Source organism: Balaenoptera musculus, chromosome 14, assembly GCF_009873245.2.
Source record: "Balaenoptera musculus isolate JJ_BM4_2016_0621 chromosome 14, mBalMus1.pri.v3, whole genome shotgun sequence".
NCBI classification, from domain to species: Eukaryota; Metazoa; Chordata; class Mammalia; order Artiodactyla; family Balaenopteridae; genus Balaenoptera; species Balaenoptera musculus.
The window spans coordinates 74,904,533-74,926,119 of record NC_045798.1 but is presented as its reverse complement, the minus strand read 5'-3'; the positions used below and the strand labels follow the sequence as shown (position 1 = coordinate 74,926,119).

Below are 21,587 nucleotides of genomic sequence, written 5' to 3'. Positions count from 1 at the left end.
AAAACCCTCTCTTGGGCTGGGTCTCCTAGACTCAGAGCCACAAGTCTATCAGATTTCCAGCCACCATAGTGGCTCTAATCACACTAACTTAATTCTTTCTGGAGTTGGGACACAAAGGTTGCTTGCCTTTCTGGGTCTCTTAAAAGTGCCAGGTAGAATACATTTGCTAAAATGAATTCATATTTATTTTGCTTTGAGCAATTTGGGACCATTGAGATAATTTGGAGTTCTAAAGTTTAGAATCCCCTTCTAGAAACTTTAAGTGTTTGGATACCCCAGAAAGAATGATTCCCTTGTCATATCTCTTAGAGCTAACAATGAAAAGTTTGAATGGGTCAGAGATGAATATTCAAATAAATACGAGCATTTTTCGAATTCTAGCCTCTATTGGTTTCATATGGCAATAGCACCCATCTGATGTGGCCATCCCGGAGGGAGCTGAGTCACAGACGGGCTGCCTCACAAACAGATGACTAACAAACACACCAGGCACTGGTACCCACAAAAGGGGGGGTGGGTAGCGGAGTTGAGAGGGAGGAAAAGAGGGGGGAGGGGCACTCAGAGCCCAAGCAGGCAACTTTAAGATTATTGCCAACTGACACGTCTAGGAAGTCTTTTTGGCTCAGCCCTTTTGCCACCATTTCACTGGACCTGGAAACCAGCAAGATCCCAGACTGTTTGTTCTACCTGAGTGTTAAATGGGGTCTCTGGCCACACTTGCATGTTATATCAGGAAATACAGACCAGGATTAAATTACAGGGCTCCTTTTTCTCTACGACAGAGAGTAGAGACTCAAGTTCAAGGTCTCGTTTATGACCTTTGATGAGTCCTTTAGTGGGTGGTCTCAGTTTTCTCATCTGTGAACTGGAAACAATAAGGAGATGGCAGTCCTAGCATATTCAGCTCTTTGCATGACACCTTCAGAGACACCTGGACAAATTGAACTGTGCTGAGGAGAGTTGGCCAGGATGATGAGGGGGATGGAAATCCATACATTTTTGAAGAAAATGGGCATGGGCAACCTGAATACAAAAACACTGTGGAGGGCAAGATCATTGTCTTTATTCTAAGAACTCTTATGTGGAAAAGATAGTGAGTTCAAAAACTTGGGCCAAGGTGGGCCAAAGGGTGGAAGTGACAAGATTCATATCAAGGAAGATGTTTTTCAGTAGTCAGAGGTATTTTTTAAACAGTGTGCTCTGCTTGTGTGATGGTGAATTTCTTTTTACTAGAGGAATCTAAATAGAGGGTGAACAACCACTTATAAGTGCATTTGGGCTTCAAATGGCAGAAGCAATTGGAACACAGTAAAGTTGTCTTCAACCTGGAAATTCTAATTCTCTATACCTGTCCTGATTGTTTTATTAAAAAATGAACTAATGTATGAGAAAAAAAATTGGAAAGACTTAGATTTATGGATGTCAGAGATGTCACAGATAGTGATGACAACAGGAGTAGCAAGAGGGCCTTTCAAAGCTCGTGTTCCTATATAGTGCCGGCATGCAGTCAAAGGTGAGTGGCTAAAAGTACACTCTGTTCAATGAGAGGAAGAGAGCTAAAGCTTTTATCCACAAGAAAGAAATGGTTTCAAATTTTCCTTGATCCTCTACCCATTTGTATTTGATGGATTTGTTGGATGAAGAAATGGAAAGTTAAGATGGGATTAGGGGAAGGAAAGAACAACTAACATTCATTCAAATCAAGGACTAGTGTTAGAGCTGCCCTATAAAGAGAGAGGAACTGTGGCTCTTGTCTTTGCCCTCTTGCCCCATGGTGAGCAGTCATGGGACTCACCAATACGTCCCACAGAGGGTGACAGTGAAGGGTGTCTGCATGATGGGGAAGAAAGCTGCAGACCCACTCTGTCTGAGCAACTCACACTTAGAATTTCCTGCTCAGTGTCAATGAAATGGAGACCAAGAAGTCATCCTACAGAAAGTTCGGTGCATGACAATTCTTAGGCTATATTAACTCTTGGGTATACAGCCTTGCACATGTTTTAGTTTTCAAGTAAATGTCATGCATTTTATACATTGGGTATAAAATATTAGCACACACTTTAGTGCTGGAAGTATTTTTTGTTTTGTCAGATTTATTCACCGTTAAGTAAGCTATGTGTCACCAACCTTGTCCTGCAAACAGTCCCCATTTACCACAGAATGGTGAGTACACTCAGAATTACTCAGTCGGGGGCATTCTTGAGGAAACTGACATCTCATTTATATTAAGTCCGATTTTTCTTCTGCTTTAATAGTTCAGACTGTCCCTCCTTAATGGTCAGCTGGATAACTGCACTTATTTGGATTACCTAGAAGAGTATATCTTTCTTGGCAAGGCACCCAGAGTTGGTGGTGGCCTCAGTTAAATCTTCAACAGTTTTTTTATTCTGGTGATGATTAAGAGTGTGACCTAATGTCCTGTCTAACCACTTGAGTATGAGGCCAAACTATTAAATATGATTTCCGAGAACTCCTTAGAGGCAACAACTTTAAAGAGAATAGGAAGGAAAGGAGCCCCAGAGATGTATAAAGAACTCTTCTGCTCAGGAAATAATGACGATCAACTGCAGAAATCCAAGAAAAAGCCTCAAGACTGAACCAGAGATGAACAAAAAGAGTTGATAATAAGGCAAAGGGTTAAAGCAGCCTTCATTAGTATTTTCCAAATGAGGCTATACATGGGCAGGAAGTGGTTTAAGACTGTTCAGGAACCCGAATCTATGAAAAATCAGAGTGAGGAAATAGGGACTATTCATTTAAAATAAAGTAAATCATGAGAAGGGAATTCTTTTTTTTTTTCATAAATTTAATTATTTATTTATTTATTTTTGGCTGCATTGGGTCTTCGTTGCTGTGTGCAGGCTTTCTCTAGTTGCGGCAAGCGGGGGCTACTCTTTTTTGCGGTGCGCAGGCTTCTCATTGCCATGGCTTCTCTTGTTGCAGAGCACGGGCTCTAGGGCACTTGGGCTTCAGTCGCTGTGGCTCGCGGGCTCTAGAGTGCAGGCTCAGTAGTTGTGGCTCACGGGCCTAGTTGCTCCGCGGCATGTGGCATCTTCCCGGACCAGGGCTCGAACCCGTGTCCCCTGCATTGGCAGGCGGATTCTCAACCACTGCGCCACCAGGGAAGCTCCGAAAAGGGAATTCTAATCCCTCTCTTCTGTGACCACTTGGAGTCCTCCACCCTAAGAGTGGACATAAGTACTACATTATCTAACAGAGTGTGTGAGGGATGGAGAGGCAGATGAGAACAGAAAATGTACTGTGGGGGCTTCCCAATGGCATAGAGATACACTTTATCATCCACTTGTGTGAGGATTGAGGCTAAAGTGAGGGGTGGGCGTACAGATTTTACACCATCCCTAAAGCAGTCTGCCTGTGACCTGGGACAGCCTTGGAAGCTTTTAGCTCCCAGTTGGTCTCCCAGTGGAAAATAGCTCCCTGAGGTCCCCTAAGGAGGACTCTCTGGAAACTGCCTTAGTCCACAGGCTAAGTCCACTCCAGCTCCCCACCCTGGAGGAGCAGATCATCCTGTAGCTCACTCCCACTCCTCTTCCCCAGGAGGAAAAGAAATGCAAGCTCTCCAAGCTGAAGTTAGGACATGGTGAGTAATATAGAGATGGACTGGGAATGAGTGAAATCCCATAGAATTTTTCTCTGTCTCAAGACTCTTCTCCTCCTGTGAGCTGGCGAGGCAATTCTCTGATGTCATGACTGCAAACACCCAGCATTTGATTCTCCAGAAGGGAAGCAATGGGAAAGGTGGAGCATGGAAATCAAGAGTCCAGCCAAAACATCCCAAAGTGAGAAAGACTCCCTGCCTGCCCTGAATCACTTTGAGGAGCCAGTGGTTATCAACACCTTGGGAAGCCCTAGCAGCTTCCATCCCAGAGGTCCTGGCAATAATCTCCTTGGTAAATCCAGGGCTAGTCAACAGTTCAGAGAGTGCTTGCTCCAAGTTGCTGGGCTAGGCCATGCAGAATACACAGCTATGAAAAACGACATCTCAAGGCTATAAGTGTTAAGTAAGAAGGATGATACAGGGGTCTGTGACTTTTCAGAGCGGGAGACAACCAATGACAGACTCTTGAGTATCTGTCCTTCCATTTCAGGCTAAGTGGGTGCTCCAGTGACCTCTAGCTTTGGCCTTGTCCCAAAGGCTTAAGGTAGCGATACAAGCCCAGTCTACATTATGTAAACCAGGATTGTGTGGTCATTGCAGAACCATTCATGCAAAGGCTACAGTTGTAGTATGTAGGCAGTGTTATGACAATGGCAGTGACTAACTAAAGGAGAGGGGAATCAGCCAAGCGAGCACATTCTATTTACTGATTCTTAAATGGGTCACCTACCTTTTTTTTTTCTATGAATCTATTAATGTTTTCAGGACCATAGAAACAATTTAGCGATGGAAAAGACAACTGTAATTTATTATCTAACTCTCTGCCTAAGTTCTGGGCTAGGATGGGAGAAAAGAAAATATAGATTTTGGGGGGAACTTTATGATCTAATTTGGAGCTTATGATCTAGTTTGGAACATCAGATGAATGTACAAAATGACTTGATACTTGGGGAGTGAGGTGGGGATGTGTCAGTGTCAGAGGTTGAAGAAGTGAGATGGGTTAGTGAGCCTGTAATGACACAGAGAAGAAGGGCTTGGGTTAGATATACGAGGTTGGGTTGCATTTGGGGTCTGGGTGTCTGGCAATGGCAGAGGCAGAGAATTTTTGTGTGTGGAGCATAGATGATCCACCTAACAAGAACAGAAGACTTGGTTGTGAGGAGTAATCAGAAAAAGAGATGGGAAGTACAGGAGTAAGGGCATGGTTTTGAAGTCAGATTTGAATCCCAGCTCTATTTCATTGTAGCTGTGTCACCTTGAGCAAGTTAGTTAACCTACGAATCTCAGTTTCCTCATCTGTAAGATGGAGCTGTATACTTCATCAGGTTTTAAGGATTAAAAGAGACAACTCCATACCTGGACTTTTAAGGTTGCAACAAACACTAGCTCTTACATTTTTTTAGTCTCTATGAGGGTAGGGACTATCTGTCCTATCTGTCATTGTTTCTAACACAGCGCAGAGTAAACTGTCAATACATGGTTCTGAATAAATAAATGAGTGAATGAACAGAAGACGTGAAAGAGCAAAGTAGCCTAAGTGAGCATACTTATAAGGTCATCACCAGGAGTACCAAGTTTCTTTAAATCAATTGCCTCATTTATTTAGATAGAATTTCCTCGTTTGGAGTTTTCCTCCTTGGGTCATGGGAAAAGCAAACACACAAAACACAGAGAACCTGATATCTCATTGATGGCATTAAAAAGAGGATTATCCAAAGGAATAATGTATGGTAACATTATCATGTTCAAATAAATCCAATTATTTATTTGTAAAAGTTCAATGAGCATTCAGGTTTCTCTATAGCAAAGCAACAAATATCTCTGTCCATTATATAAAACCCTAGCTCATTTGTTCAGGTGCACAATAGAGAGAGCTATGGCACAATCTGAAGAACAGTATTTCTTCAAGTGATAAATGATGCGTATACAATTACGATTAGCCACAATAGCCAAAAAAAAAAAAAATCTGATATTCAGTTTAGCAGGTTAGTTTATTGTAATATAAATTAATTGGAATTTTAAATCTGACTCTGCATGCACCTGCAATATTGTATGTTGTGTCTGACTGAAAGAGATAAACGGATTTGGCTGGGAGGCCAAGAGAGGAAGGTTAATAATATTACCGTCACACTCATTGAGCGCTTCCGATGTGTGATATCTCATAACCCTCACAGTTCCAGGGATTAGGGCAGGTAATCTCGGAGGTCCATTTTGGAATTCTGTCTCCCACAAGCCCTCAATATTATCCATGTGTCTTATTCACATCTCCCAATGTGCCTTCACATCTCCCAGCACCTTTCGCAGAGAATCCTCTTCTAAGAGTAAGTTCACTTTGCTTGCATTGTTCAGACAACTGCTTAGCTCCGTTCTCTTTTTTATTTGGCCTGCACGCACATAGCTAAAGTCTGTTTAACTCAAGTGAATCTTTAAAATATGTCCCAGACCCAGTGTTAAAAGAATTGAAATCACAATAACATGGCAAATTCTTGCTATTTTACCTGACCTCATTGTTAATTACAAAATTATGCAGAATGAGTCTTTGAACTTACAATGATGTCAGCTTACATCCCGTCTATTGCTGTTCCATGGGCCCAAAACTCTTTCAATGATACAAATTGGAATTGGAATTGGAAAAACTTTTGGCCGTTGTGTAGCCGGTTTTCCAGAGAAGTATTTTTCACTGACACGGTGGAAATCTAGACAGGCTTCTCCCTCAGGATCATCATAAGAGTGTGGAAATATCAATCAGCCCTAAATACAGTCCAAAATTTTATGTTTTCTGGTTTTTACAAACTGTCAGGTTTGATTCTCATTGAGCAACAAGCAGTTTCGTTGTTTATTGTAATAAACAGGGTGAGTAACGATTCTTTCTTTCCAAGTGCTGGATCTTTCCATTCATTTAAACTAAAAAAATATTTATGGTATGCCCATAAGAGGCAAGAACGTAGAACTGCAGAGCATGCATTAGAAAGGATTTGCAATGCCTCCCTCAGGTCATTTCCCCGAGGTGATCAGACTCTCTGTGTTTTGTTTTCTATTTAAATCTTTGCAAACACAAATTGGATACAAATTCTCTTGTGGCGGAATTGGAAGATACCTTAAGAAATGAATAAATTAAGAATTGACATTCCTGACTAAATCTTCATTTTAAAGCAAGCAAACCTAGCATCATGTCTCTGAGCAAAGAGCTTACATATAATGAGCCTGGATACCCCCGCTCTGAAGCTTGAGGCTCTGCAATGGGGTCGGGGGACTGTGGGTAGAGGATGTTCTGTAGGTAGATGATGGTGGTAGAGAATCAGTCGCTGACACTCAGGATGGGGATGTGAGCACAGCTGAGGCCATAAACTTAGGTCTTTTCCTCAACCGATTGAAGGGCACATCTCATTCCCTTCTGTCAAGAGCACCATGTTTTAAAGGCTCCATTTGAGGCTCCCTTGCTCTAAACTGGTGAACAATCACAAAGGAAGGGATTTTTTTTTCTCTTTTTACACTTCAGGAGGCTCTCCTTCCAGCATATCCTAGAACCAATACCCTAGAGCCTCTGAGTAGAAATAGATTTTTTCCACCATTTTTTTCTGTACATGTTACGGAAATTCTTTAGACTGATCACAGATCTTCACATCCCATCCAGTATATTCAATTGATGGGTTGGTGGTTTTAGAAATCAGTCCTGATCACCCATCATAATTCCCTGGGATTTCTTTCTCGTTTTATTCAGCGACTTAGTGACATTACTATGTGGAGTCCTCCTCTTCTCTATCTTAAAAAGAACAGTCTTCTTGTGGCATAATTTTCTTAAATCTGTTCAGTTTCCAGTGACAAATCCATGAATTTTTTTCTCCCTACTCCCTTATTGGTCTAAATCCATCTCTTGATGGGCCTCCAAGGAGAACAGAAGGATTCACTCCATTGGCTTTGAGCGTGTTTTGCTGCCTTGTGTAAAAATCTTTGCAGGCAAATTGCTTGAAGCATGAGTCAGATTTTATTATAAGAAACTCCCCAATACTGCCCAATTCCTTTGTTTTGACAAACAAACTATTACAAAGCTTAAAGAATGTTTTAGCTGAAAGGGGTCACAGACCCTACTGAGTCCAGCCTTCTCATTCTGCAGACAAGGGAACTGAGATTCAGACAGTTTTAATGAATGAGCCCAAAGGGAAATTGCATAGAGATTGAAGATCTTGTACCAGAGCTCCCAATGTTAAAGTACAGTTCAATCTCATCTGAGTTCCCCTGAAAAGAGTATAATCATGAATACAAGCTCTGTTTTGATGTTAATTTTAACCACATGTCCCAGAGTCAGGTTTAGCACTTAACTGGCTCTTGCCGACATTCCTGCTAAAGCATATAAACTGCCAGGAAATTAAATTTTGCTTCATCTTTTGTCTGATAGAAATGGAATCTTTGAGTAAGGTGGTATTTGAAATTTCTCATTTATAGTTAGAATTCCATTATTCCCTGTTCATTTTTATGAAGTGTTAAGCTGGTCATGCGGCCATACCCAAAAAAACAATGCCCAGGGTATTGATTGTCCCATCAAGCTGCCTGTTAGTGTGTGTAAAGGGGAAATTTTAGCCTGACTTTGGAGTAGGCGCAGATGGGTTCAGAAAATCTACCTGTCAGGCCATTAACACATTTTTGGTTTTTCCCCCACTCATCAGTAACAATATATTTATGATGACCATAAGAATCAGAAGTTCCAGAGTTTGGGATTCTATTTAAGATCTTGTATTTTTATCACTGTCTGAATTATTATTAACCTAGCCTTTTAAAAAAAAGACCAGTGGTTTCTGCCATTTGACTTACCCAAACTGAATCCTAATTTTCTCTAAAACAGTGGTTCTCAATTAAGGGTGATCTGGCTACCCCTAAGGACATTCAGAAATGCCTGGAGATGTTTTTGACTGTCACAACGGGGTGTGTATGGGAGTATATGCTACAGTCATTTAGTGGGTAGACACCAGGGATGCTGCTCAACACCTCACAGCACGCAGGACAACACCCTCACAACAAAGAATTATCTGGCTCAGAAAGCCAATAGCGCCACAGACATAGAGAACGGATTTGTGGTTGCTAAGGGAGGGAGGGGCGGGATGGACTGGGAGTTTGGGGTTAGTAGATGCAAACTATTACATATAGAATGGATAAACAACACGGTCCTACTGTGTAGCACAGGGAACTATATTCAATATCCTGGGATAAACCATAATGGAAAAGTATATAAAAAGCAATATATATATATGTGTATAAGTGAGTCACTTTGCTGTACAGCGGAAATTAATACAACATTGTAAATCAAATGTACTTCAATAAAAAAAATTTTTAGGACTTCCCTGGTGGCACAGTGGTTAAGAATCCGCCTGCCAATGCAGGGAACACAGTTTCGAGCCCTGGTCCGGGAAGATCCCACATACCGCGGAGCAACTAAGCCCGTGCGCCACAACTACTGAGCCTGTGCCCTAGAGCCTGCGAGCCACAACTACTGAGCCTGCATGCTGCAACTACTGAAGCCCGCGTGCCTAGAGCCCACGCTCCGCAACAAGAGAAGACACCGCAATGAGAAGCCCGCGCACCGCAACGAAGAGTAGCCCCCACTTGCCGCAACTAGAGGAGGCCCCTGCGCAGCAACAAAGACCCAACATAGCCAAAAATAAATAAAAAATTAAAAAATAAAAAAAATTAAATAAAATTAAAAAATAAAATAAGTAAATAAATAAAGGGGCAAGACTGGAAGAAAGGAAGTGATAATAGGGATGAACAGAAAAGCCTAGAAGACAAACCAAAAAAAACACAAAAAAAATTTTTTTTAAAAAGCCAATAGTGCCAAGGTTGAGAAAACTTGTGCTAAAAAGAAGAATAATCCCAGTCTGCACACCAAAGATGAGTGCAATATGGTTAATATTCTTCGAGCTTTAAAAGTTGCTAAATAAACATTGAGGACTATAACTCTAAATACCATTCTTCAGTGGAAACCAGAACACGCCCAAGTGAAAAATGTATATTTAATGGGTTTAACTGAAAGCTAGAGAAGACAACTAAATATGAACTAAACAGTGGTATAGCATAACATTCAATAATTTTACTTATACGTATGTACGTACATACATTAGAAACTCACATACACACACACAAAACCTACTTTATCAAGATTCAGGGCCAAGCAGCCACATAGCACAGGGAGATCAGCTCGGTGCTTTGTGATCACCTAGAGGGGTGGGATAGGGAGGGTGGGAGGGAGGGAGATGCAAGAGGGAAGAGATATGGGAACATAGGTATATGTATAACTGATTCACTTTGTTATAAAGCAGAAACTAACGCACCATTGTAAAGCAATTACACTCCAATAAAGATGTTAAAAAAAAAATTCAGGGCCATTTCTATTTTTAAGCTATGATGAAAGGGCCTTTTATCATACTGGGTTGACATACTTTGTCAGTCCTCATACCGGAGCCATTGTTCATCCAGGTCAATATTGTGTGTTTGTCCATGAGATTTTATCAGTTAGTCTTTGCTGCATAAAAACACCATTCCAAAATTCAATACCTTTCATCAGTAGACATTTGCTTTCATGCTCTTTGGTCTTTAGGTTGATTGAATGGCTGATTTAGGTTTGGCTCAGCTGGGTGGTTCTTCTTGGGGCTGTGGGTCTTGCTTGGCTTAGCTTTGGGTTGGATTTGGATTTGCTCCCTGCATGTTCTTTTACCAGGCTGAAGGAGCAGTAGCTACTTTTGGGAGGATCTTCTCATAGTGATGACAGATGTGCAAGTCAGGGAGCAGAAATGTGAGGCACCTTAAGACCTGGGCTCAAAACTGGCACAACTGTAACTTCTGCCCACATTCTATTAGCCAAAGCGAGTCACGAGGCTTGGGCTGGTATCAGTGGAGTGGAGGAATGTTCTTTGCCATCAGTGGGAAGGACTGCAGTCAAATGACAAAGAGTACTGAAGTTGGGAACCATAATGTAATCTACAATAGGCATTATGGTAGTTCCCTATGACATCATCTCAAAAGTTTCATGGGTCATTTTAAAGCAGTTCTGACACCTTGCACCCATTATGGCTAGATCATCCATAAACTTATATAATTTTTTAAGTTTAATTTTCTTTCATTGTGAAATTAATAAAAAACTTATTTGAGAATACATAAAAAGTATAAAAGACTAGAATAAAGAAAAATCAACCACAAAATTACAATCCACAAAAAATGACAATGTTTTGGTGTATTTATTTTTAGCATTAAATTGCTTTTGGATTAGAGAAGTAATTTTTGCCTATGTTGAGAGTTTGGAAAGTAGCAAAAAGTATAAAAATCACTTGAAATCCCACTCCATAACAATTGTCTCTGTTAACATTTTTCTATGCACAGGATATGTTATATGTATTTGGTATCAAACTGTATCTGAATTTCTCATCCTGACTTTTCTCACCAAAATATATGTTAAGTATTTCCTGTGTCATTAAACATGCTTTGCAAACAAAATGTTAATAGCAGTCAAAAATTCGAGCACAAGAAGCAAGAAGAACTACAATCCTGCAGCCTGGGGAACAAAAACCACATTCACAGAAAGATAGACAAGATGAAAAGGCAGAGGGCTATGTAACAGATGAAGGAACAAGATAAAACCCCAGAAAAACAACTAAATGAAATGGAGATAGGCAATCTTCCAGAAAGAGAATTCAGAATAATGATAGTGAAGATGATCCAGGACCTCGGAAAAAGAACGCAGGCAAAGATTGAGAAGATGCAAGAAATGTTTAACAAAGAACCAGAAGAATTAAAGAACAAACAAACAGAGATGAACAATACAATAACTGAAATGAAAACTACACTAGAAGGAATCCATAGCAGAATAACTGAGGCAGAAAAATGGATAAGTGACCTGGAAGACAAAATGGTGGATTCACTGCTGCGGAACAGAATAAAGAAAAAAGAATGAAAAGAAATGAAGACAGCCTAAGAGACCTCTGGGACAACATTAAATGCAACAACATTTGCATTATAGGGGTCCCAGAAGGAGAAGAGAGAGAGGAAGGACCTGAGAAAATATTTGAAGAGATTATAGTCGAAAACTTCCCTAACATGGGAAAGGAAATAGCCACCTAAGTTCAGGAAGTGCAGAGAGTCCCATACAGGATAAACCCAAGGAGAAACACGCCGAGATGCATAATAATCAAATTGGCAAACATTAAAGACAAAGAAAAATTATTGAAAGCAGCAAGGGAAAAATGACAAATAACATACAAGGGAACTCCCATAAGGTTAACAGCTGATTTCTCAGCAGAAACTCTACAAGCCAGAAGGGAGTGGCATGATATACTTAAAGTGATGAAAGGGAAGAACCTACAACCAAGATTACCCTACCCGGCAAGGATCTCATTCAGGTTCGATGGAGAAATCAAAAGCTTTACAGACAAGCAAAAGCTAAGAGAATTCAGCACCACCAAACCAGCTCTACAACAAATGCTAAAGGAACTTCTCTAAGTGAGAAACGCAAGAGAAGAAAAGGACCTACAAAAACAAACCCAAAACAATTAAGAAAATGGTCATAGGAACATACATATCGATAATTACCTTAAAGGGAATGGATTAAATGCTCCAAACAAAAGACACAGGCTTGCTAAATGGATACAAATACAAGACCCATATATATGCTGTCTACAAGAGACCCACTTCAGACCTAGGGACACATACAGACTGAAAGTAAGAGGATGGAAAAAGATATTCCATGCAAATGGAAATGAAAAGAAAGCTGTAGTAGCAATACTCATATCTGATAAAATAGACTTTAGAATAAAGAACGTTACAAGAGAGAAGTGAAGGACACTACATAATGATCAAGGGATCAATCCAAGAAGAAGATATAACAATTATAAATATATATGCACCCAACATAGGAGCACCCCAATACATAAGGCAACTGCTAACAGCTCTAAAAGAGGAAATCGACACAATAATAGTGGGGGACTTTAACACCTCACTTACACCAATGGACAGATCATCCAAACAGAAAATTAATAAGGAAACACAAGCTTTAAATGACACAATAGACCAGATAGATTTAATTGATATATATAGGACATTCCATCCAAAAACAGCAGAGTATACTTTCTTCTCAAATGTGCACGGAACATTCTCCAGGATAGAGCACATCTTGGGTAACAAATCAAGCCTCAGTAAATTTAAGAGAATTGAAATCATATCAAGCATCTTTTCTGACCACAATGCTGAGATCAGAAATGAATTACAGGGGAAAAAAATGTAAAAAACACAAACACATGGAGGTTAAACAATACGTTACTAAATAACCAAGAGATCACTGAAGAAATCAAAGAGGAAATCAAAAAATACCTGGAGACAAATGACAATGAAAACACAACGATCCAAAACCTATGGGATGCAGCAAAAGTAGTTCTAAGAGGGAAGATTATAGCAATACAATCCTAACTCAAGAAACAAGAAAAATCTCAAATAAACAATCTAACGTTACACCTAAAGGAACTAGAGAAAGAAGAACAAACAAAACCCAAAGTTAGCAGAAGGAAAGAAATCATCAAGATCAGAGCAGAAATAAATGAAATAGAAACAAAGAAAACAATACTAAAAAATCAATAAAACTAAAAGCTGGTTCTCTGAGAAGATAAACAAAATTGATAAAACATTAGCCAGACTCATCAAGAAAAAGAGGGAGAGGAGGACTCAAATCAATAAAATTAGAAATGAAAAAGGAGAAGTTACAACAGACACCACAGAAATACAAAGCATCCTAAGAGACTACTACAAGCAACTCTATGCCAATAAAATGGACAACCTGGAAGAAATGGACAAATTCTTAGAAAGGTATAACCTTCCAAGACCGAACCAGGAAGAAATAGAAAATGTGAACAGACCAATCACAAGTAATGAAATTGAAACTGTGATTAAAAATCTTCCAACAAACAAAAGTCCAGGACCAGATGGCTTCATGGGTGAATTCTATCAAAAATTTAGAGAAGAGCTAACACCCATCCTTCACAAACTCTTCCAAAAAATTGCAGAGGAAAGAACACTACCAAACTCATTCTATGAGGCCACCATCACCCTGATACCAAAACCAGACAAAGATACTACAAAAAAGAACATTACAGACCAACATCACTGATGAATATAGATGCAAAAATCCTCAACAAAATACTAGCAAACAGAATCCAACAACACATTAAAAGGATCGTACACCATGATCAAGTGGGATTTATGCAAGGATTGCAAAGATTCTTCAATATACGCAAATCAATCAATGTGATACCCCATCTTAACAAACTGAAGAATAAAAACCATATGATCATCTCAATAGATGCAGAAAAAGCTTTTGACAAAATTCAACACCCATTTATGATAAAAACTCTCCAGACAGTGGGCATAGAGGAAACCTACCTCAACATAATAAAGGCCATATATGACAAACCCACAGCAAACATCATTCCAAATGGTGAAAACTGAAAGCATTTCCTCTAAGATCAGGAACAAGACAAGGATGTCCACTCTCACCACTATTATTCAACATAGTTTTGGAAGTCCTAAGTACGGCAATCAGAGAAGAAAAGAAATAAAAGGAATACAAATTGTAAAAGAAGAAGTAAAACTGTCACTGTTTGCACATGACATGATACTATACATAGAGAATCCTAAAGATGCCACCAGAAAACTACTAGAGCTAATCAATGAATTTGGTAAAGTAGCAGGATACAAAATTAATGCACAGAAATCTCTTGCATTCCTATACACTAATGATGAAAGATGTGAAAGAGAAATTAAGGAAACACTCCCATTTACCATTGCAACAAAAAGAATAAAATACCTAGGAATAAACCTACCTAGGGAGACAAAAGACCTGTATGCAGAAAACTATAAGACATGGATGAAAGAAATTAAAGATGATACCAACAGATGGAGAGATATACCATGTTCTTGGATTGGAAGAATCAACATTGTGAAAATGACTATACTACCCAAAGCAATCTACAGATTCAATGCAATCCCTATCAAACTACCAATGGCATTTTTTACAGAACTATAACAGAAAATCTTAAAATTTGTATGGAGACAAAGAAGACCCCGAATAGCCAAAAGAGTCTTGAGGGAAAAAAAAGGAGCTGGAGGAATCAGACTCCCTAACTTCAGACTACACTACAAAGCTACAGTAATCAAGACAATATGGTACTGGCATAAAAACAGAAACATAGATCAATGGAACAGGATAGAAAGCCCAGAGATAAACCCATGCACATATGGTCACCTCATCTTTGATAAAGGAGGCAAGAATATACAGTGGAGAAAAGACAGCCTCTTCAATAAGTGGTGCTGGGAAAACTGGACAGCTACATGTAAAAGAATGAAATTAGAACACTCCTTAACACCATACACAAAAATAAACTCAAAATGGATTAGAGACCTAAATGTAAGACCGGACAGTATAAAACTCTTAGAGGAAAACATAGGAAGAACACTCTTTGACACAAATCACAGCAATATATTTTTTGATCCATCTCCTAGAGTAATGGAAATAAAAACAAAAATAAACAAATGGGACCTAATGAAACTTAAAAGCTTTTGCACAGCAAAGGAAACCATAAACAAGACGAAAAGACAACCCTCAGAATGGGAGAAAATAATTGTAAACAAATCAAGGGACAAAGGATTAATCTCCAAAATAAACAGCTCATGCAGCTCAATATTGAAAAAACAAACAACCCAATCCAAAAACAGGCAGAAGACCTAAACAGACATTTCTCCAAAGAAGACACACAGATGGCCAAGAAGCACATGAAAAGCTGTTCAACATCACTAGTTATTAGAGAAATGCAAATCAAAACTACAATGAGGTATCACCTCACACCAGTTAGAATGGGTATCATCAGAAAATCTACAAACAACAAATGTTGGAGAGGGTTTGGAGAAAAGGGAACCCTCTTGCACTGTTGGTTGGAATGTAAATTGATACAGCCACTATGGAGAACAGTATGGAGGTTCCTTAAAAAAGTAAAAATAGAATTACCATATGACCCAACAATCCCACTACTGGGCACATACCCAGCGAAAACCATAATTCAAAAAGACACATGCACCCCAGTGTTCATTGCAGCACTATTTACAATAGCCAGGTCATGGAAGCAACCTAAATGCCCATCGACAGACTAATGGATAAAGAAGATGTGGTACATATATACAGTGGAATATTACTCAGCTATAAAAAGGAATGAAATTGGGTCATTTGTAAAGACGTGGATGGATCTACAGACTGTCATACAGAGTGAAGTAAGTCAGAAAGAGAATAACAAATATCGTATATTAACGCATATATGTGGAACCTAGAAAATGGTACAGATGAACCAGTTTGCAGAGCAGAAATTGAGACACAGAGTAGAGAAAAAACATATGGACACCAAGGGGGGAAAGCGGCGGGGTGTTGGGGGTGGTGGTGTGAGGAACTGGGAGACTGGGATTGACATGCATACACTGATGTGTATAAAATGGATGACTAATAAGAACCTGCTGTATAAAAAAATAAATTAAATTAAATTAAAAAAAAATTCTAGCACATAGAGGTCCTCTATCCAATCACTTACTTATTTTTATCTTCATCTGTGGTTACTCTTAAGATAGTGCTTTCTGCACTAGTTATAGAGCACATCTTTGAAAAACAAATACAAAAGGAGTGTATCCCTAATATTGTCAAATTCTGGTTTTATACAACTTTCACTAGTTGACATAGTGATTGAAACAACTCAACCATTTCTCGCAAGGATAACCAGGACAGGAGCCAAACTTCACCAATGTCAACAAAAGTGACAAAAATTCTTTAAATGTTCATACCTGGCTTATTTATTATCCTGGAACCAATAGTAACATATGCTTTCCTGCTGATACTGTCTAGTGATTTTCTTCTAAGGACTCACAGTATGATATATATTCCATTTGGTGATTGTGTAACTAGACAAAGGCATATTAAGGCTTTAAATCACAGAATCTTGACAGTTTACGATTTGGATTACTTTTCATTAGAAGGACTTTCAGGGCTGCGTGTGGAGTCCTGGGAGCCATGTGAGCCCTCTGGTTGACCACTTAGTGGTGGCAATACTTGCATATGGATGAGACTTGAAGTGTTAGCAGATGCAAATGGTTTAAGGATTAAGTTTTAAATGTTTACCTAACTATCGCTTTATACACTACAAATCGACATCAAATATTATTAAAAGTGATGTACAGACCAGGTGTGCTCTTTTTCTAGGGCTGCCTTAACAAAGTACCACAAACTGGGTGTCTTAAAACAACAGAAATTTATTGTCTCATAGTTCTGGGGGCCAGAAGTCCAAAATCAAATTGTTGGCAGGGCCATGTTCACTGTGGAAACTGTAGGGAAGAATCTTCCTTGCCTCTTCTGGCTTTTGGTGTTTTCCAGCAATCCTTGGCATTCCTTGGCTTGCAGATGCATCACTACTATTACTGCCTCTGTCATATGTCATATAGCCATCTTTTCTTGTATGTCTTTTCTCCTCCTTATAAGGACAGCAGTCATATTGGATTAAGGGCCCATCTTACTCCAGTATGACTTCATCTAAACTAATTAAATCTGCAATGACCCTATTTCCAAATAAGGTCACATCTGAGGTACTGGGGTTAGGATTTCAACATTCTGTTTTTTTTGGCCACACTGCGTGGCATGTGGGATCTTAGTTCCGTGACCACAGATTGAACCCATGCCCCCTGCAGTGGAAGTGTGGAGTCTTAACCACTGGGCCATCAGGGAAGTCCCCTCAACATATTTTTTGAAGGACACAGGAAAATGGAAAGTTAAAGCCCTGAGTAAGTGAAATACCCCATATGAATATTTGTTCCTATTGCTTAGCTGGAAACAATGAGTACATAATAAAAACATGTTTCTGCAATCGTGGGATGGATTTAATGAATAGAATAATGGATCTGCAGAGACATGGATGGATCTAGAGACTGTCATACAGAGTAAAGTAAGTCAGAAAGAGAAAAACAAATATCGTATATTAACACATATATGTGGAACCTAGAAAAATGGTAGAGATGAACCGGTTTGCAGGGCAGAAGTAGAGACACAGACGTAGAGAACAAATGTATGGACACCAAGGGGGGAAAGTGGAGGGGTGGTGGTGGTGGTGTGATGAATTGGGAGATTGGGATTGACATATATACACTAATATGTATAAAATAGATAACTAATAAGAACCTGCTGTATACATTTTTTTTTAATTAAAAAGAAAAAAGAATAATGGGAAGTTCCCCTTTGGGCACTTACCAACATATGTTCTGCTTAAATTCCAGACTTCAAGAGTATCATATGAGCATTCTAGAAGCATAGCATTTCTACATATAACGGTCCTAATTTTAGCAAGGAAACCTCCTGAGTTAACTACTGTTTTCTGGGAATTTCCCAGATTTCTCTGGATTTCAACATGAGTGATATGACCCAGTAACATTACTGTGTGATATAGGACAATATGGCTGGAAAGAACAAATTTTTCTAATTCCTCACATGGTCCGCAATTTGGCTAATTGAGTCCATCTCAGTTGCAGATGAGCCAAAGTAGAAGATAGTTCCCAGAATGAGCCTTGATTAGAAAAGTCTGCCCCAGTATATTCCAGCTGCAGGCCAACTGGCAATGTCTTGAATCGCTAAGGAGAGCATTGCAATGTGGTTTTCCTCATATTTGCTCTCCTCATCGTTCTTGATAAGTCATTATTGGCCACTAGGATCTTTCAGAAAGCACTTATGTAAACCCCAAAACTCACTGATTTATTCGTTGTCATGTAATAAATCACTTAGATACAGACATTGTCTGTAACCAACATGCCTTATTCAACCAACTGTGCTTATAGAATATCCGTAGCTGTATGAAGAATTTGTAGCATGTAAAACAAGCCCACTGGTGGAATGATTTATAGAATACTCCTAGAATAAGTTCAACTAAGATACTTACAAAGGTTAAGATAATTTTTCTTTACTTTAGAACTGATGAGGGATAGCAGAATGACATTTTGTACTGATAATATGCCACTTAGTAGAATTTAAAGCACTATCTAAATGTTACTCATTGCCCCTGTGCTTGGGGTAGGCACATCAATTTATGGGAGGGAAATCTGAGACAGAGATAACTAAGTGACTTTCTTCTGATCCTAAGTGTTAGATAAAATCAGTATGTTTATTTATGATTTCTATAGTCACTAAGTGCATGCTCACAGGAACATGTACACAGTATGTTTACTGAGTACATTTTATATGCCCAGTACTCGCTCCTGTGTAGGACTTTCATGTATTATCTAACCTCCCTGTATCCTTTGTAATGAGAATTGTCATCATCTCTACTTTAAAGATGAGCAAGCTGGGGACTAGAGAGCTTAAGTAACTTGACTATGGCCCCAAGCTAGTAAGGTACAGTGTGGCTAGGAACCCATGGGGTACTTCCAAAGCCTATCCTCTTCCTAAGACTGGTTTATTCCCATTCCTTTAAATAACATCCTTAAGTTGTCTCCTCTGCTTCTTCTGAAGACATCCTATAGCTGTGTTTCCAGCTGATGCCCATTCCAGAATATATCATTGATTTAAGGATGAGCTTAGTCCTGTGAGCAATAAAGTTAAGGATCCAAGATGCAACAAGCAGTACCGCATCTGGTCAGAGCCATCATCCTTGTCATTGTCTTTGTCAGACTTCCCGTGATGTCCCTGCTCAAGGTCAGCATGCACTGCCGTAGAGGCCCAGACAAGTGTGTGTGAGGGGCCGTCATTTCTTTGCCCCAGGAGGCCAAGACTCTTCTAAATTGGACACAGGTTGGAGGTGTCAGGAGTGGCAAGTGCCTCCCTTGCATTCCTTCCAACTCACATGAGCTGTTATTCTTCCCGTGGAAAGCAACCACTGTGGTTTAGTATGAGAATGAGGATTACGTGAGATTATAAATAACACTTCCCTCCACCCCCCACCAGGAGCATATTCCAGGAAGACGTTTTGGGAGGCTAGAGGAAGATGAAGAAGTAGAAACAACCTTGGCCATCTGTGGCTGTGTCCAAAACATGAGTTCTGAGGTTAGAGCACTGTGATTTCAATCTGCAACCGTGTGCTGCTGTGAGGACCACCACTTCTCTCCGACTTGTTCCTAAAACGTATGATTTATGTACAGAAACACTTTCCCCCAAAGCAAAATAAACCCAAACAAAATATAACCAAACAGCTGACTCTCATGACTGAATTATATGAGGTGTCAGAAAACCGTTTGGATGGCATTCCTTGATGGGGAACACAAGCGATGGGAAAGAATAGCTTACTAACTCCATCACTGTGAAATTTCTTTTACAAGTTTTTCCCTAATGTTTCATGGGGGGAAATGACAAAGCTGTTTCCATTCAGTCTCATTGGCTTGTTGGCCCTGGAGAATGGAGGAAGGCGCTGTTCCTTTTTGATACTCGTAAAATATTTGTTGCTTTCATCCTTAAAAGTGAGGCCATAGCCTCACAACTGCCTGCAAGGGGGCGGGTTCAGAGCGAGGCACAGAGACGCCTCCTTCCCCACCCCATCCCCGCGCTGTCTGCCCTCCATTGCCTCTGGCAGACCTCACCATGATTACAGCAACCTCCCAGCAGGGACCCGGCCTCCTCCAACAATCACATCTCATTAAACAGTAACTTCCAACCTCCTCTCCCTCTCGGCCTCCGAGCTGAACTGTGCCAACAGGGAAAGCTTCTGATGGAACTTTCATTCTATTTCCTTTCCCTCCTCCAGAGAGTGAAGGTCTGGTGAGGTGGCTAAGCAGTGAAGAACTTCAGGGAGAACTGTAATCTAAAGGGTCTAGACACCCACAACCATCCGTTAATTAGATGAATAATAATTGACCAAGCCGTGAGCATTGACCCAGATTCACAGAGAGGGAAATGGAATTCCAAGCCCGTGTCTCACCCTTAACACCGGCTGCAGAGAGCGCTTAGGACCCTCATCTCCAGATGCCTCTGCTTCAGCCCTCAGCCCACCCAGCGAGGCAGCTCAGCCCCTGCTGGGGTGGGTGTCAGTTTTCTCTCTACGACCTATTTCTATTTCTGGGGCACCTACACATTCAGTCATTCCTCTGCTACTTGTGCTTTTCCTCAGGAAAGCCAGCTACAGCTGGAAATCCTCAGAAGCTGGGTTGATAGAACAGAACCAGAAAATCAAATAACAGAGGGCCCAGCAAGGTTTCTGACCTACCCTGTAGCCCCCTGCCCAGCTGAGGGGGAAGTGAATGTGGTCGGGGTGAGACAGGCTGACCTGGACACTGGACACCAGCTCTCAGGTTTGGAACCCAGAGCAGCTGATCTTCCTCACCATGATGATGATGATGATGATGATAAAACTTTGCAAATGGCATCATAAGTGACATGTGAAACAAAGATACTCAAATCCCTTCCTTCAACCACGGTGGAATCATTTAACAAATAGGAGATGTTCATCCTACGTGAGGAGCGCAACAATGTGCAAAATAAATCTTTTCTTTATTCAACAGTCATTTGTTAGGAACGTATTATGCACGAGGCCGAAGTGAAATATTCAGAGATTTACACATTACCTTGTCTTAAATCCTAAACCTGGGCTCGAGGCTCTAGCCAAATCCTAAGTGGCCCTGAATTATTTTCTTGCCAATAATGTAGCAACATGTCCTCCTTTTGTTTGCACGTCCACCCCTCACCCCCACGGGTGCCTGAGGTTTCTCTGACTGTGATAACGTTTGCAGGCATACACTTCCGTTTGCTTGCCAAGGTCCCTCTTGAGACTCTTTATGAGTTTTCAGGTAGCTGCCTGGAATTACGCACAGTCTGTGGACACGGAGCTCAGCAGAGCTACTGGCTCACACGGGGACCGCTCTTGGAACCTTAAATAAATCACCCAACTTGGCCAACTGATCATAAATGGCAAGAACTTGCCGCAGGACACAGTGA

The 21,587-nt window shown here is 40.2% G+C and overlaps 1 protein-coding gene across 1 annotated transcript in view; it reads left to right on the top strand.

Moving 5' to 3' along the window:
* Window positions 1-21,024, top strand: part of LOC118906741 (serine/threonine-protein kinase MARK2-like) — a 53,273-nt gene extending 32,249 nt beyond the window's left edge. The window contains exon 3 of the mRNA XM_036874305.1: window positions 20,764-21,024. Coding sequence (XP_036730200.1) covers window positions 20,764-21,024 — 261 coding nt within the window. The remainder of the gene's footprint in view (window positions 1-20,763) is intronic.
* Window positions 21,025-21,587: the final 563 nt, after the last annotated feature.